At 39.8% G+C, this 16736-nt stretch overlaps 1 protein-coding gene across 3 annotated transcripts in view; it reads right to left on the reverse strand.

Moving 5' to 3' along the window:
• Positions 1-15135, reverse strand: part of slc4a4a (solute carrier family 4 member 4a) — a 74789-nt gene extending 59654 nt beyond the window's left edge. For 2 of the 3 annotated variants that reach the window (XM_067571778.1, XM_067571771.1), the window contains exons 1-4: positions 14904-15135; positions 14010-14107; positions 8545-8618; positions 1476-1649 (exon numbers count right to left, since the gene is read on the reverse strand). In XM_067571778.1, the coding sequence (XP_067427879.1) occupies positions 1476-1649; positions 8545-8618; positions 14010-14026 (265 nt within the window). In that variant the 5' untranslated portion in view covers positions 14027-14107; positions 14904-15135. The remainder of the gene's footprint in view (positions 1-1475; positions 1650-8544; positions 8619-14009; positions 14108-14903) is intronic. The other variant, XM_067571783.1, reaches the window with a different exon arrangement.
• Positions 15136-16736: the final 1601 nt, after the last annotated feature.

The following is a 16736-nucleotide window of genomic DNA, read 5'->3' on the forward strand; positions in this document are numbered from 1 at the left end:
CCGCATCACATGTCGAGTCACAGCAGGACTAAAATCTAGTACGATTCATAGGAAATTCAAACAGGAAAAACCCAGAAGATGACGCTGTTCTGTATGTATGAATCATAGATATAACGTCAATAATCACTCTTTCGGGTACTTTGGAAGCTTATTACAGACCACATATAGTTTAACAGTGCCAGATTCTCACTGGCTGCAAATCATTAAAACCGAATTTCTGCAAAATATGCAACACCGACGTCAGTGGCAGCGACCAGATGGGCTGGATGTAATCTATTCTCTCATTGGATTTATGTCCTGAAGAAAATCCCCCACATCAAGAGATGTGTACACATTGTAAAATCTGGTTCTGGTGTATTTTGATCTACTTGTCACATCATGTGCATGTGTAAGATTACATAATTCTCTAGAAATGACAGTGGCCTGCCTCATTATTGGATTTGACGAAAAGCAAGGACATTTTAAGCCTTACTTACAGAAGACTGGTGTTACAGATGGGCCTCATGTAATCAGAACTTCCTATCCTTTGTTTTTCCCTGAAATTACTGCATGTTCAATTTGCGTGTGAACGGTGTTATCATCAGACGATCAGAAAACGTCTGTCCTCGCCAAAATTTAGACATAAATCAGTGGTTCCCAATGTTTTTGGCTCGCAACGACCCCTCATCTCGGGTTGCGTGTCTATGAGAAGTGAGTAGTACGACCGAAGAGTGATGTTCATTTCTCAGATTGTATTATTTCAATAGTTTTAGAGGCTTCAACAAGAAGACAAATTCACAATTTAAAATAAACCCAATCCCTGCTGTCATTACAAAGCACTTAATGCAAATAGGACTTCAGTCTTCACACCTTTAACTTGAACAAGGCAGAGAGAAAAAATGCTGACACGACTAAGAGTTGGGTTTACACTTAAACTCGTATCTTAAGTCGCAGTCACCCGGCATAACCTTTCCCAGCTCCCTTTCATTCGCATGCTTCCCTTGAACTGACCGGACCTATTTGTCCCGAGCATCCGCACATTGTAGCTGCGCCTGCGGGCACATCGCACTTTAGACTCCATGGGATGAAAGAAGCTCCAGCCAACCAAGAACGCATGCACTAACACATATAGATGCTAACACACCCGTACATAAACAGAGACGGATACACTTATGTCTGTAAGCAAGGACGAACGCACAGGAAAACACATACACATACACTCACACACTGTACTGGAGAGACTCATATAAGCAGCTAGTACAAATGTATCAGAGTAGCCATTACTTAAACTGAAAATTCACTCTGCTCTGTCGTAACAGACTCATCACCCAGGAGGACACACACAGCTATTTCTGGCCACTAAGTGGACTCAGCAACTTCTTTGGGGTCGCAGGCAGTTACAGAGGGTTTTTTTTTTTTCTAGAAAAGAGAGCGGCCTTCAGTGAAGACAGACATGAACCTTAATCAGCCTTGACATGGAGTCCATCAAAACTTACTGAGAGGTTTGAGGATGCTGTTGCTGGCCTCATCATTGTTTTCTGTGTCCGACTTGTCAGAGGTGGTCTCCGTCAACCTCTCCTTTCTGTCCTTGTGGCTGGTTCTCCGACGGTGACGCCTCCGACGTCGATAGCTCTTGGGCACCCGCACGCCAATGTAAATGGTGTGGTGACCTGCAAAACAGGAGAAGAGGAGGATGAACTCTGTAGCACATATGTCACTAAACATCTTGTTAATTTGCTGCTGTGCTGCAAATTATAAAAACAAATTTAGAAGCATTAACCTTCAGAAAAATTATGACGGGGACCGCTCAGCGCTGCAGAACGACAACAATCAACCTCAATGTTACAACGTTACCCTTGCTACCTAATCTTGACCACTTGCAGGGAACATTCTCACGTGGCCCACAACAGATCCGAGACAGCGTAGCGGAGCAGGGTTATAGAGGTTGCAGTACACTGTCAAAACAAATATTTGAACTGAAAAAAGAAGTAGCACGTAGAAGTGGAGACGCCATGACTGCTTACATGACTACATCCCTGTTCTGCATGTTGGCACGATACCAATAGGATGTGCAGTTTTACATGTAGTCAGATGGTTTTAGAGTCAATAACGACACAGACCAGACTGTTTGTTGATGACATTCCAGTGAGATGGACATGGATTTCATGCCAACGTGCTATATGGCGATGAAATGCTGAACATGGTATGTTTGTGGGCATTTATTCTCAACTACCTCGCTTAACTTAGGTCTACTGTAGGTGGGGATTTCCTGGTGGAATTTAATCCACTCATACCTGAGTGTAACTTTGTGTTTGTTTGGTTTTCATGGAGTATTGCATCACATCCCAAACACACTTTGTTTTTTTACAGCAACTGGGTAGAAAATGCAAGTATATAAAACACACAAAACTAATACAAGATGTTTAAATTCATATCAATACCAATTAAAAGTCATAAAAATGATGTATTTTTAACCAAATACATACATCTGCTGTTTTTATTTTCTTGTCTCTGTGTTTGCATTTTTTTAAACTAAGGGTTGAAAGCTTCCAAATTTAAATTGCCTTACCAAGTGATAATTTATAGCTTGTTTGATAGTCCTTGTACATGCAAGTTTACTGTTTGGAGACTTAAAATAGAAGAGGAAGAGCAAAGAGATGTACGAGCTTGGAACTAAATGTCCTTTGGTCTGGGTGTGCTTCAAGTTTTTCTCATTCCTTGTGGGCAGTAGCTCTGTCTCAGTTGGTAAGCTCATCTTCCCTAAACACAACCACAGCTGTTGATTTGGCAGGAGAAAGGCAAACGTGTCATCTTAAACATTAAGAGAAGGATATGAATTGTCCTCCCTGAGTATTTCTGCCTCAAAAACACTGCAGTATTTAGTGGAGGCTGGAGGTTTTACTGAAGATAACATATTGTTGGCTTTGGTCTCAAGCACCCCCATCCTTTAAAAAGGTGAGCTTCCTCTGCAGTTTTCGTGTAAGGAATCAGGATTGCCCAGTGATGCTTTTAAGCAAAGTATCACCATAATGCTTTCTATAGAAATATGTTATTATAGAGGTTTTTATCCTACGTATGACATCAGTACAAAGTGGCCAATGTGGGAGTAAGGCTGACACTTGTTGTTTGTTTTAATGTCTTCCTGTATTTTATATAAAACAATCTTATCAGTCTCACACATACCTGCATAATTCTCTCTTTTACAGCTAACTGACTCCCAAAAAGCTGACATAAAACCTACAACCGTGACCACATTTTTTGGCACTATGAATTTCTCTTTTCTTAGCTGAGATGGATTATAAAAAGCAACCTTTCAGAGTAAAAAAAAAAAAAAAAATCAAAAGTCCTGCTGAAACAAAAGGCTCTGTGCGATCGGTTTCAAACATCGCCTTCTGGAGCGGATCGGGCAACGCTGAGCCAAGCACTGCACATGACCCAACCAGGAAGTGACTGAACCCCTCAAAGGAACAAACAATGATCTCTCTTGAAGCACAACAGCATTCATTATTCACTTGTATCACAATGCCCTGTGTTTTAGGGGTCCATATAAAATTCACTGACACCAACGTTTCAGCATACCTAGCAAATACTGAGCATAGGAGACAAAGAAGATGGTTTTGAACATTGTCACCTAAAACCAGAAGGGATAAATAAATCAAAAAGAAAGAGAGAGACAGAAAGACAGGAAAAACAAGCCAGACAAAAACAAAGATGGAGGAGTTCTCCAGAAAACAGACAGACAGACAGACAGACAATGGGAGACAGAACCAGCATCACCCACACCAGAGCTGCTGTCCATGAGGCTTTTGGTTCAACAAAGAGGGCACCTGCCTCATGTTTATGTGATAACATAAAAACACAAGATCAATCGTACACAGCTGAAGCACTGACGGCATCCCCTGTCAAAAAGGAAAAAAAAACAAAAAACAGAATTCATCTGGAAGACCGCAGCACATTAAACTTGTGTCAGACTCGTAAATCTAGTAACAAGAGATGTTAAAGCCTTTATGAATGTTGTGCAGTGCTTTTTCCAAGTCAATGCAGACTGTTTTTTTTTTCTATAAGTAATGTTTTCAAGGCTGATACTGACATTTCTGTATTTAAACCGCCAGTAGACTTTAATATCTGTAATTTATGTTCATGAAAGATTATAACATTTAAACATTACAAATGTCAGGAGCACAGTAAATAAAAAGCCTCATTTGTCATCATGTGACACCAAACAAGCAATGTTCAATGTGTGTGTTTATCGGTCTGCATTGTTTATGATGCTGTCTGTACACATGTCATCAATTCAAGCGAATGTGCCACTTTGTGTGCCAAACTGAAATAGAGTAGAAACTGCTCCCTCCTCACTCACTCGCCCACTTTGCCAGCTGGGTTTTTGGAGCGCACCGAGTGATAAAGGTGTACGTTAACAGGTGCAAGAAAGCTAAAAGGGGAAGCCCCAATAAGAGGTCTAATCAACCGAGCTATATAAAAACACCTGTGGGGATGTACGAGAGCTGTGTAGTGAGGAATTAATTCACAAAGCCTTTACTTAAATGTCAATCAACTGCATCACATTTTTAAAGATTTACAGACTGAAATGGTTAATTTTACTCATCATTTCAGAGGAAGGCTGATATTTCCCTAATACACACATCAAATATGCTGCAACCTACTTAATATGTGGAAATATTAGTACTGAAAGGTTAATCTGATATGTGCTGCTTCATCATTTGAATCCATGTTGTTTTTTTGTACCAAAGGCACCAGAAAACCGTTGTCATCAATAGCTGTGGTTGAAGATTGAAGATTTCTGGTAAGCTAATATGTTCTGGCATTTACACATGCCAATGCGAGACTGGGTGCTGAGTAAAAACCGGGGAGAGACTCAGCAACCAGACATTTCTCCACTATGAGCGGCTGACATTGTCACTACGATGAGAATAGCTGGTCCGTCTTAAGTGAACCGGTCAGGTTAGGCTAACCCATTGTCGCTAACTTCAGGGCTAGCCCCCCTTTCACTTTAATCAGCAGGTGGCAAGCAAGAAACGGGAACTTGGCTCGGGTCTTGAGGAGTTGTAGCATTTTTTCACTGACAAATAGTCTAAACTGTGTACACACACTGCACTGCTATGTTCACAGCTGCTAAATTCATTCTCCCTGTCAAACACAAGCTCTCTCTCTCTCTCTCTCTCTCTCTCTCTCTCTCTCTCTCTACTGTCACGTCACCTAATGTTACCCCCATGTGGGGCAAACATGCGCAGAAAGAACATATTTATTCCAACCAGAGAGAAACAATCGGATTGAGTGTTTACATGGTTATTAGACGGTAATATTTTCCTATTAAAGGTTTACACTACTGCTCTCAGTCTCTTCCTTGAGGTGGTTACATAAGGCATTTTTATTCTGATTGGGCTATTATTCCGATTATTAGTGGAATATTAGGGTCCATTTAAACGTAGCCAATGTTATTTTAACTGTAGATGAATACGTTAGTGAAGGTTCTCTCTCTTTTTCTTCTAATGCAAAGAGTAATACATTTTAAACAAAACCAAGTAGCGCATGTTATGGAATAAAAATAGCATACATAATTCATTAATTGTGTTACATTTTTACTATCATGCTTGTTTATTTAGTAACAAAAGTAAACTGAAGAAGCAATCAAGATTCACCAGACAGCAAGTGGGCATTACAACAAGAGCCAGAAGCAGATGGCTGCACAGGGACAATGAAAGAAAACAGAGACATAAACAGACAGAAAGAACTAGAGAGGACGGAGCTATTAGAGCTGATAGATGAGCAGTAAAGCGGAGCGTGAAGACATTTGCACAAGCTGAAGGACAACAAGAAAGAAGGTGAGAGTGATGGAGGAGAGGGAATAAAAAATAGTCGAGTCAAGGAGCTGGACAGAAAGATTTGCACACTGCCAGAGCAGCTTTGTGAAACGACTTCCTCTTCTTTTTCTGTGTGGAAGAAGAACTTCTTTTGGAGCTGCCCATGAGCGTGGACTGAATTAAATTAAATCCTTGTGTTTTCTGGGAGGTTTGTTTAGCTCACTAGATTTCTGAGTAGAGGCAACGCCACCACCAGTTTCCCCAGTAACCCCGTCACTGGGGCTTGCCCAGACCAGCGGGGGGGATGGCAACACGCCACAAAGCACTGACAGCATGGTAATACTGAATAGCCTTGAAAATATATACATTATCCCTCTTCCTATCCACTGATGACTCAACTATACCAGCCTTTATCTGCAAACTCTAAAGTTTGAATACATTATAGTGCAGTAACTCAATCAAAAGATACTAAAGGAATACAATCTCTTATCATTAAACATGCATTGCTTCGACCTGAGGACCATTAATGTGCATGCATCCCATGCTATCTCGTAATGGGAATTATTACTGTAATAATGTCGTATACTATAAGGAGCAGGCACACAATATTTGGTTTGACCTCATATGATTAATTGTTCAAAAGATTAAAAAAATCCAGCCAGTCTATCTTAAGCGTTAACAGTGTGACGCAGAGTTCACATCCCAATATTTTGCTGGCTAATCTGTGCCTGATAAAAGATAATTTGGCCACTGGTTCGCAGCACCTCTTCCAGAGCTTTATCTTGTACAATGTGAGAAATGTCAAGCCACCTCAACCCCTTTTTTGTTCTTTTTATCAGTCAGTCTTTAAGTCGGCCTGTCGGCTGTGAGCGTGCAGCAGGGAGAGACTGAGCTCTCCAAAAAAAGAGATTTAACCAGCAGACAAGGACACGTAAACACAGCTGAGACGCTGGTTACGCACAGGAAGTTAGAGAGATTGAAGCAGGGTTCAAGCTGAGGTGACACCTGACAAAATGTTGACCTCCAGAATGAGGGACCCTGCTGTGCAAATTCCAGCTTTGACTCTTTTATGCTAATCATGTGTACAGCTAAGTGACTGACACTTCTATGCAGCACAAAAATCAATTAGCAGATGTTTTTAAACTTGTTTAACCAGCGTACTCTCACAGTGTACATCAATTCTGCATCATTTTTGTCCAAGTTGCATTTTTGTTCCATGTAAGTTTAAGTGCAGATTGATTTGAAAAGTCATTATGCATTATTACTCCATAATAATGTAACTTGTTACATAACTTAAGTTTCAACAGTCTGCTAATAGATTGTCATACTGTATAGAAATGAATGGAAACAAAAGCTGCCTCTAAAATGATATATAAAGAAGATCATATTCTACAACATGCATTTGAAAATCTTTGGCACAAATGTAAAATACATAATTTGTAGAAAAAGAGCTAAAATTTAAAAGTTATTTCAGGGAGCACGCTGGCAGCTGAATGGTTACTGCACATTGCATAACCACAATGTCCCTGGTTCAATTCCAGCCACCCTTGTTGCATGTCATACCCATCTCTCTCCCCTTGTTCCCTGTCTGCCTCTTCACTGCCCACTATCCAATAGAGGCATAAATGCCAAAAAAAAAAACCAACAAATTCAAGTTATTAAGCCTATAGATCTACTGTTCTGTGTGAAGCCTACATTATACATTATATAATTAGTATGACTTTCTTTTCCATCGTCACTTTATAGCCTATATTGCTCTCTGGAAGTCTGCAGAGTCTCCACTTGAAGCTCCTGGGTTTTTTAGTTAAGTCATTAGAAAAGACCAAATTTGTCCTTGTTCTGTCTTCTAAAATCACCAACAACAAAAGGACTGGTGCCGAAACCATTTAGAGTACTTCCACAAAAACACTCACAACAAAACATGAGGTTCTTGGATGGTTAAACTGGCTCCTTGCCAGGAAATTGGAGTGGCCTGTTGCTGATTCTAAGGAAATTTGATTGAAATACTAAAGCAACCACAAAAAGAGACCATTCTACCCGCCTTATCTGATTGTGTTATTAATTAAGAGGGATTTCAGCATAATTATTTATCCACTAGCTTCACTTGACTTTGAAATCTGCCTCAAATTAAATTTTATAGTATATTTTTTCCAATATGATGAGAAATTTAAATGTCTGCAGTTCAACTGTCTTCTCTGATTGCATGAATACATGTCAAAACCTGCTGAGAGAATACAGTTATAATATAATAAATGACAAATAATCAATAGGCACATGTTTAAGACATTTCAGCATACAGGAAGTTTTTTTTCTGTTTGTTGTCCTGTAGGTCTTTGATGAGATTAGTGAGGTAAACACAGGTTCACTTGCTCCGTGTTCTACATCGTTCTCATGCCAGAGTTCACCTACAGGAAGTGCGTGAAGTTTGGCAGCCGCCTAAAGGCTAAATGACGCCCTTCTTATTTCTCTCAATGACTCTTCTCACTTTGAAAAAGTAGACAAAGACAGAGTTGCTCAAGGAAAAAAAAATGGGGAAAAAAGTGACTTCTGAAGAACTTCTGAAGAATTTCTGAGTTTTTAAGAAAAAATGTTAAATAAAAGAATCAAATCTTTGAGAAATATTCAAAACATAGAGCTTTAAGTTTCATGACCCTGCACAGTCTACATCACATTGCATGTAAAATAAAACACTTTATCGATCCAATGCAGATAATTTAAAGTGTACGAGAACAGATAAACTTACCTTCTACCTCCTCCTCATCACAGATGTGCTTGACTAAGGACGCCCCTCGGTCCAAAACCGCCTCATCCTCCATCCTGTAGTAGTAAAAGAGGAAGAAAGACTGCTCACACTTTTCCTCCAGCGACAACGTGGAGCCATAGCTCCTAGGCTCATTCACCTGCAGTAAGTTCGGACTGGGGCTCAGTCTGGTGCTGCTGGTGGCGCTCATCTCCACCCATTAAAGACTCATTGACAGACACCCTGCCTGACTACCAAGATTTGCTATTCAATGAAATAAACTATCCTCAAATGAATGAATGTGGGTCGTCCTTCAGGAGGGCAAAGTGCGCAGCCAATAGGTACGGTGTAATGGATTTAATCTGGCAGAGGGATGTGAGGGAGAGGACAGGAAGTCTTTACTAATTGAGTGTGATGGGCCAGAGTGACTGGTGGCAGTCATGCGCAAAAAAAAACAAAAAACGCCCGACTGACTCAGACTTGAACCCATCGAAATCTGGATCCGGCTCTTCTGTCTCCGCTCCAACCCTTAGACGTCTAAACAAGGTGTTGCGTTTAATTACTCAAGGAATAAAAAGACATCTGAAAACATATCACTTATGTTGTGTCTAATCAGTCCCACGCCCACACACATTACAAAGCCTCTCCATCTGGTCGGTAATGCTTGCCAGCCCCCCCCTCTCCACCGCCCTCCACCTAAGAAACAAGTGGGGCATCACATGTCTTTCTACTCATCCGCCCTTACAGGATTACGTCGGCTTTACTTAAGTGACAACACAGATACAAGCCCGTAACAGGCCGGCACATTGGAACCTCCGCTCCTCTCCGAGACGACTCCACGCACGCTTGTCCTCACCTCAAACAGGCCGTGATGTTTCCTGACAAACATCGACGTGAAAAAACAATTTAAAAAATGTGTCATTCCTGCTGCTTCTGTAGCTGTAATAGAAGTTTTGTTTGTTTGTTTAAGTGGTGAGGGGCGATACAGTCTTCTCAGTTCGCTATGTGAGAGAGTGACTGTCACAAAGATGGAAAAAGAAAAAAAAATCTATTTTACATAAACAGAGGCTTTAGATATTTACATTAAACACATCTTTATATTAACACATACTCTCAGGATGAGCAGTGTTGAGAGAGAGCTCTCTGTTGACGGAGACAATCATTTAGGACCCTCCTTTAATCCACCAACACACAGACACACGTAATACCGGGAATACTTAATCCCTGGGTTTTAGTCTAATGGGATCTCAAACAAATTGGTTTGTTTTGTAAAATAATCGCTATAACATTGTTTTGTTAATGAATTCATTGTAACAGGCTCATCATTGTTTTAAAATACTTTTTTTTAATCATATAAAATGAACTTTGAATTGAGTTTGATTTGGCCAAAGTGCATCAGAGATGTCTCAATAAGGGTTTTTTTTTTTAATGAATTTAATTTAATTGATTATTATTAATATCAATATTATTATTTGTAGAAGAACTGATGTAATATTATTTTCAAGTGTTGATTGGAGATTCACTTTTTTCTCATGAGGTGGTCGATTAATGTTGTTAGTGTATCCAGTAATCCCTTGAACTGATTGAACTCATTAATACTTTCAATCATTTTCACCGCTAACTTAATCCATTCTAGGTCAAAGTGGACTGGACAGCGTGCGCCGAGGAAACTGTCGGGGAGATACCCCGGACACAGTGGTCTCAGATGTCAAAGGTCAGAGACAGAACAGCATACTTCCAGCTGGTCAGGATTCAGCGTCCTGCTCAAGGACGTTTCAAGCATGAGAAGACACTCTGCGCTCACTGCATCGTGACACATGACGTTCATGTCACATATACGAACAGATCCGGTTCGTTATTATCTATTTTGAGCGGTTACAGGGAGAAAAAACAGCATGAAACCAAGTCTAATCCTGCCACTGACAAATCATCTGTTATTTTAACTCTCAGACTTTAATTTAAAGTAATTTTAATACTTAGTGATGATCAGCCACCTCATGGCAACATCAGCTCTGAGTGGACAACTCTCCAATCAACACTTAACTCTAGAATACCTCCTGTGTTAAGTGTTTCAGCTGTGAAACTCACAAACTAATTATTCTATAAATAAAACAGTTTTTATCATTTGAGATCATATTGATGCTACCAGTATGTTCTAGTGCTTTGTTACTGGGCCTCAAAGTGTTTTTCTCTTAAATTAAACATGTATATGTATATTTCTAGTCATTCATAAAGGTAAATAAAAATATGACAGAATATCACCTTTAGATTCTGGATTTAGATTCCTACTAAAAATGAACACATTACATCTAGATTTAGATTGGCTGTTTCATCATTTAAAGGCAACTGTGGGCTCTGGATTAACTTGTAAAGTTGAGATTTAAAACAACATCATGATTCAGCCATAGTTAAAATCTGGGGTCTTTTATCTCTGGATCTCACCAGCTTCCCCACTAATACTGGCGGTCCTACTCCCTCCATTGCCACCTATGGACAACCACGGATATGACAGGCTAAACTCCACTCAGCCTGATGTGACAGCCCACACGTGCCTGCAGCTATGCAGCATTTCTCTGCTCGTATTGTCAGAGCAGGAAAAGACAATAACATGCTTTTGTAAACTTATTTAGCGAGAAAGAAACATTTAACGTTCTAGCTTTGCATCTGATGTGAGGCTGAAAAAAAATAAATCCACTGTTAGATACTTCAATGTTGTTAAATATCAACAATTTTATGATGTTATGTCATTTTGCACGCTTTCCCTTGACCTGCTTTGTCTGTTTCTACAAGTGATTTCCTACAAAACGTAGGGGGAAGAGAAGTGCTGAGAGTGCATCTTGGTCTGAAATTCTCTTTTTTTCCCCTAGAATCGTTTTTGTGGTTTTGAAATGCTACCAAAAATGATGAGCTTTGGACTTTAAGATTATATTGTAATCAACAAAAGTAATATCAGTTAGGGAATATAATAAACACTTTACAGGATTTAGAATTGCAAAATGAAAGATAAGCTACGATGAGTGAATGATTAACTGATTACTCTACCTGATGTTATAGTAATGATGCATCAAAAGCAGCAGGCTAAGGAGAAGGAATACAAATACTGTGACAGTGCAAAACGTTTGAATGCTTCTTTACTGTGTAGTCTGCTGATATTGACTTGTAGCAGAAGGAGAATGTGTTATCCTAAAATGATGGTGACATTTGCTGTAGCTCTTTTAAACGCCACTAAACCGCATGCACTGGGATTAATTCAATTTCATTCGAGTTCACAACCGAATCAAAGTTAAGGCAACTGGTGAATTGAGCATTTATACAACATAACTGCTCCTAATCTTACATTGTTGGAAGACAGCTGCTGTTATACAGTTTTGTTTTGGTTTTTTTACCGGGGATGCGATGAGTAAGCCGCCAGATTGTCTTGACAAAAACAAGCAGCCGCACAAAACATCTGTTCGAAAGCATTTTATGTCACAAAATGCAAAAGAGCGTTAACTTAATGCGCTCCTTCTAGCTATAATCAGGCATTTTGTTTCAAGAGACTACAATGTAGACAGAACAGGACTTGTTTAGCACTTTGTCCTAAAGTTTAGGACTCAAAGGGACTTAATTTGAAGTTTGGAAATGACTGTGTTTTGCTCGTGATGTGTGGTTCCACCTGTCCCTTTTATGTTATAGATCACTAAAACATTTTCTGCTATCAAGGAAATAATTCAGTGTGATGTTCTGGCATTTAGCTAGTTGCCAGCAGGAATGCAAATTACACATCCAACACCTGTGCTTTTAAAAGTGTAAAAGTACTTACTAGTAAGTGTTTTCTCTTTGAATCAACATTCTAAGTCATGTTATGTGTATTGGTGATCAATAGCTAAACTGTCACACAACCCTACTATGAGCTGTACAAGTAATCAAAGTTTGACAAGCTGTTACTTTGCACTCATGATTGTACATTAGCTGCTATCTGTCAGTCATTTCACAGATAACGTATCAGTCTTCATGTCCTTGTAGAACCTACAGTAATCTGCATATAGCCTACATTCACTATCTGTCTGGAGAGGAGAGTGTGTTCTCTGTACCCGAGCTGATGCAACTGACAACTGTGTGTCCTAACCACGGAAACATCGACTAGCCTCGAGGCATCCAGACTTTGTTATGGTACACAGTATCTGCAGTAATCATCACATGAGATATGAATAAATGTTCCCCCCGGTGTATGTATCTTGTATCCTGTACTCCAATCAAGTTTGCAAAGTTAGATCCCTCGTGCGGTGACGACAAAATGGCATCGGATATCGGATGTCTCTGAAATTCAAAAGGCTTTTGCCACGTAATAAAAAGGATATCTACAGTTTTTGTTAAATGATAGCGATACGGGGCATTAACCCAGTATCACCCTAACAGTAGTTTTCAGTGTGCGCAAGGTTGAAATTCAAGGCTTTGTTTCTTGGTAATTGTCAGACAAACCACACCAAAACCACTGCTTACACTAGATGAATAGGGGTCATATGGGGAACAAAATGCAGGGTTCAATAAGGATTTCACGCCCTGGAATAATGGTTGACTTCAGGATTCAGCATTATTTGGGTAACAAAGGATTTTAAAATTCCCATCAATAGCCTGTTCTGTGAATATCAAAATGAGAAAAGTAAGTCACGAGCACACAGGCTGCAGATCAGTGTGTGAATTCTAACTCTTGCTTGTGCATTTCTTTAGCACTGACTGGCGCTAAATTTATATAATGGCTTTCTGACAAGCCCAGTAATGCCAAGTCACCATGATACAGTGTCACCTGAGCTGTGACTGACCTTTAAAGTTAAAGTTAAAAGCTCCATCATTCAGTTTCAGGTCAAAATAGTCACCTTTAAAATAAAACTGAATGTAGGTGAGAATGTTCCTCTCGGATCTAACATTAACCTGATTTCAGGCTTCTCAATGACAGCTGTAATCGTGCGGCATTAGAGCAACAAAGGTCGTGTGTTTAGGGTCGTTCTGATCGGGAGTTTACACACACAATTGTATCTGAGGTATGTTCTGCTCCGAGGCCAGGATCCTGGAGAAGCAATTACATGGCTGTTCATGTCTTGATGTTTAAACTTTAACATGTTCAAACTCTAAATGACCTTTAAGAAACACCCAGGTTTGGTTATACAGATGGAATTTGTTAGACGAGTATACAGAGTAGATTAGATATGATTTTCTATAAACTTGAAAATTGGCTACAGCCCACCCCAGTCTGAAAGCATGGTTTGAAAACATAAATATCACCTTCTTGCCAGTCAGATCATCTTCTTTATCTTGTCAGCCTCATTACTGAACCACCTGCTCCTAAAGTGCACACACCCCATAATAAACACCTGCAGCCTGTAGCTTGTAGGCTCTCTTTAACACTCGGGGGTTCTCGGTTTATTTAAGATAAATTAGCTAGGCGTAGAGTGAAAAGCACCCCTGTGAGGCTTGTCGATGCCACTTACTTCTTGCCGCCGCTCATCTCTTCAGGTTGCGTGTGATAAAGCTCCTTACTGAATGTGCTGAGCGGAGCGGATCACCGGAGCAGCTGCTGATGTTTGATCTGACAAAGTAACAAATCGGAGGGGTCACTTCTCTGCTCTCTGTGGACTCATCGCACACACACACACACTCACACACACACTGACAGAGCCTTTCACAACCGAAATGCTTCACTGAAGGAAGGACAGTGACAATTTTCACCATGAAAACACTCAAAAAGGAAAATATACAGTACAGATGTTACACAATTAGATTTATGCTGCAGGTGCTGTTAGTTCAGAAAGTATGATTGAGGATGAAGCGAGATAAAATGATCACACACACTTGATAAGGAATATCACACAAAAAAATAATGCTGACACTCTCTTTATAGCCATTTATAGTAACTGTAGTGATCCTATGATACATTTAGGAAACTATAGGAGTTCAAAATTTAATGCAGCTGCTTATTTTGCTCCAAACACCTAATAGTGAAAAGCACTAGATTTCAAATAGCAGCATAACATCACTGTAAACTCACTTTTGAGTGTCACAGATGCACTATAAGCATTTCAGCTGGCTCCAACAAACCGCTTGACCAAAACAAAACGCTCTTTCCAGCTGCGCATTTACGCACAAGGCTACCTCTAATCGCGCAATAAATTACAACATTTCAACCAAAACTTGAGACCACGCAGATAGCATGACTCAAAATGCATCAAAAGCGACATAAAGCACGATAAGGTCGCTGAAGTCCTGGAGGAACGATTGACACGTTGTTAGGTAAATCAACAAAAGGCGCACATGTACACAAGGCCTGCAGAAATTAGTTTCAGTTGTCAAAAACTTAAAAGTTGGAACAAGGGTAAATGACATACCGCTGTATGTTGATCTTTGGCTCTGTGTGCGTTTGGATCCAGTTGTCACCCCTGCGGTGGCATGAAGGTAAAGTCGACTTCCACTGCTCAGTTTGTATGTGGCATTGTGCGGCGGCTGCGCTCAGCATGCTGCCGCCTCTATCTACTGGACCATCCTTCTGTCAACGCCACTCCTCCAGTGGGAGGTCAAACTGCTCCACTGCTGCAACATCATCCCTGTAACAGCCCCCCCCCCCCCCCCCCCCCCCCCCCCCCCCACTCCCTCCTACCTCCCTACCCCACCACCTTCAATTGAACCAAGTCTTTGTGCAGATATGCCAGCCAGGGTCAATGTTTGAACACACACAGTTCAACATTAAGTCAGCAATCTGTGGACGTTATTGAAAACATAAACAACAGGAAAGCATTTGTTGTCTATGTAATTAAAATTCATATTGACAACATCTGGTTAGAAATGATAAAGCAAATACATGCATAAAGGTATTGTAAAATAAAAAAAATGCAAACAAAAGCGCCCAAAGAGTCTTAAAAGACAAAACTTTTGGACTTTAAACATTTCTGATTTGTGGTGGTGGTTATATTCTAGTTTATCCTCTGCATTTCTGTTGGCATCTGCCTCAATTTTAAATATGTCTGTTTAATTTTTTTTTCCTTCCGTAAAGCTGAAGCATACCTGTGGCATTATGATATATTTTTGTCACACTTTATATTGTTTTTAATGCCTAATCATACAGATAAAGCATCCCTGTAATACTCCTAAACTAACATATTTGGGATATTTGTCGAGCATCCCATTACAATGCATTGCAGGATTACTACAGTGTCCTCATATGGGACCCTTGATAGGATTGTTTACATATTTCAGCTGTGGATTGTGTATTTTGAATCTACAGCGCCATCTGTTGGTGGCCACATGCAATTATTTGCTGTCATCAACAGAGTTGAGTTGACATTTTTTTAATGAGCATCCATTTGTGACCTGTTATATCAGCTTCAACATAACAGATACAACTACAACGGTAATCAGCTGAAAATATGACTTTTAGATGATTCTTCAGGTTGTATTTAAAGCAGAGCTGCAGCAAGTATATTTTCAAATATTGAAAAATGATAATACAGATAATAAAGATCAAACAAAGTCCGGTTAGTGGTCTACAAGAGGTCGTGTGTTGTGTCAAAGTCTGTTCCCCCCTCCAACAATGCCACCCTCCTGTTGAAAAGGTGTTTACATAACTTTACCAATAGATGAAAAACTACTATCGGCACGAAAACCAGTCCGGATCAACAGCCTGTTGACTGACGTTACTGGCAGGGAATCCCGTTCCGAGTCAGTGGTCGGTAAATTATTGCACCGGTTCCGTAGCCGGTGCCTTAATATAAACTAGTAGCCAATGTTATTAAGAAATAAGCCCTGTTTACATGTTGTTAACTAATGATGCAACACTTACTTCATTTTTTTTTCTTTTTCCGTTAAAAGACGAACAGATTTTTCTGCAGTTTAGCAATGCTATAATGTACGTTAAGCTATGTACGTTAGCTGTTACGCTAACGTTACGTCTGTCATGGATTAAAAATAATTTTTTTTGGCTTTTAAAATTACTCACTGTACTGGAATGAAGTAATATGATCTGGTATTGACAATTTTGACAAACTGAAAATGCTAGAATTTATATATTGTTAATGCTATATTATATTTACAGTTCTTGAATTAGTTTTTCTTGAAGTTTTGTGGCGGTTGTAACGGTTCACGCATGCGCACTTCAATAATGTGTCAGTTGAGGTGGACAGCAGTGGTGGAAGTACTCAGATCCTTTACTTAAGTATCAGTACAGA

This window comes from Thunnus thynnus, chromosome 2 (genome assembly GCF_963924715.1).
Source record: "Thunnus thynnus chromosome 2, fThuThy2.1, whole genome shotgun sequence".
Lineage (NCBI taxonomy): Eukaryota > Metazoa > Chordata > Actinopteri > Scombriformes > Scombridae > Thunnus > Thunnus thynnus.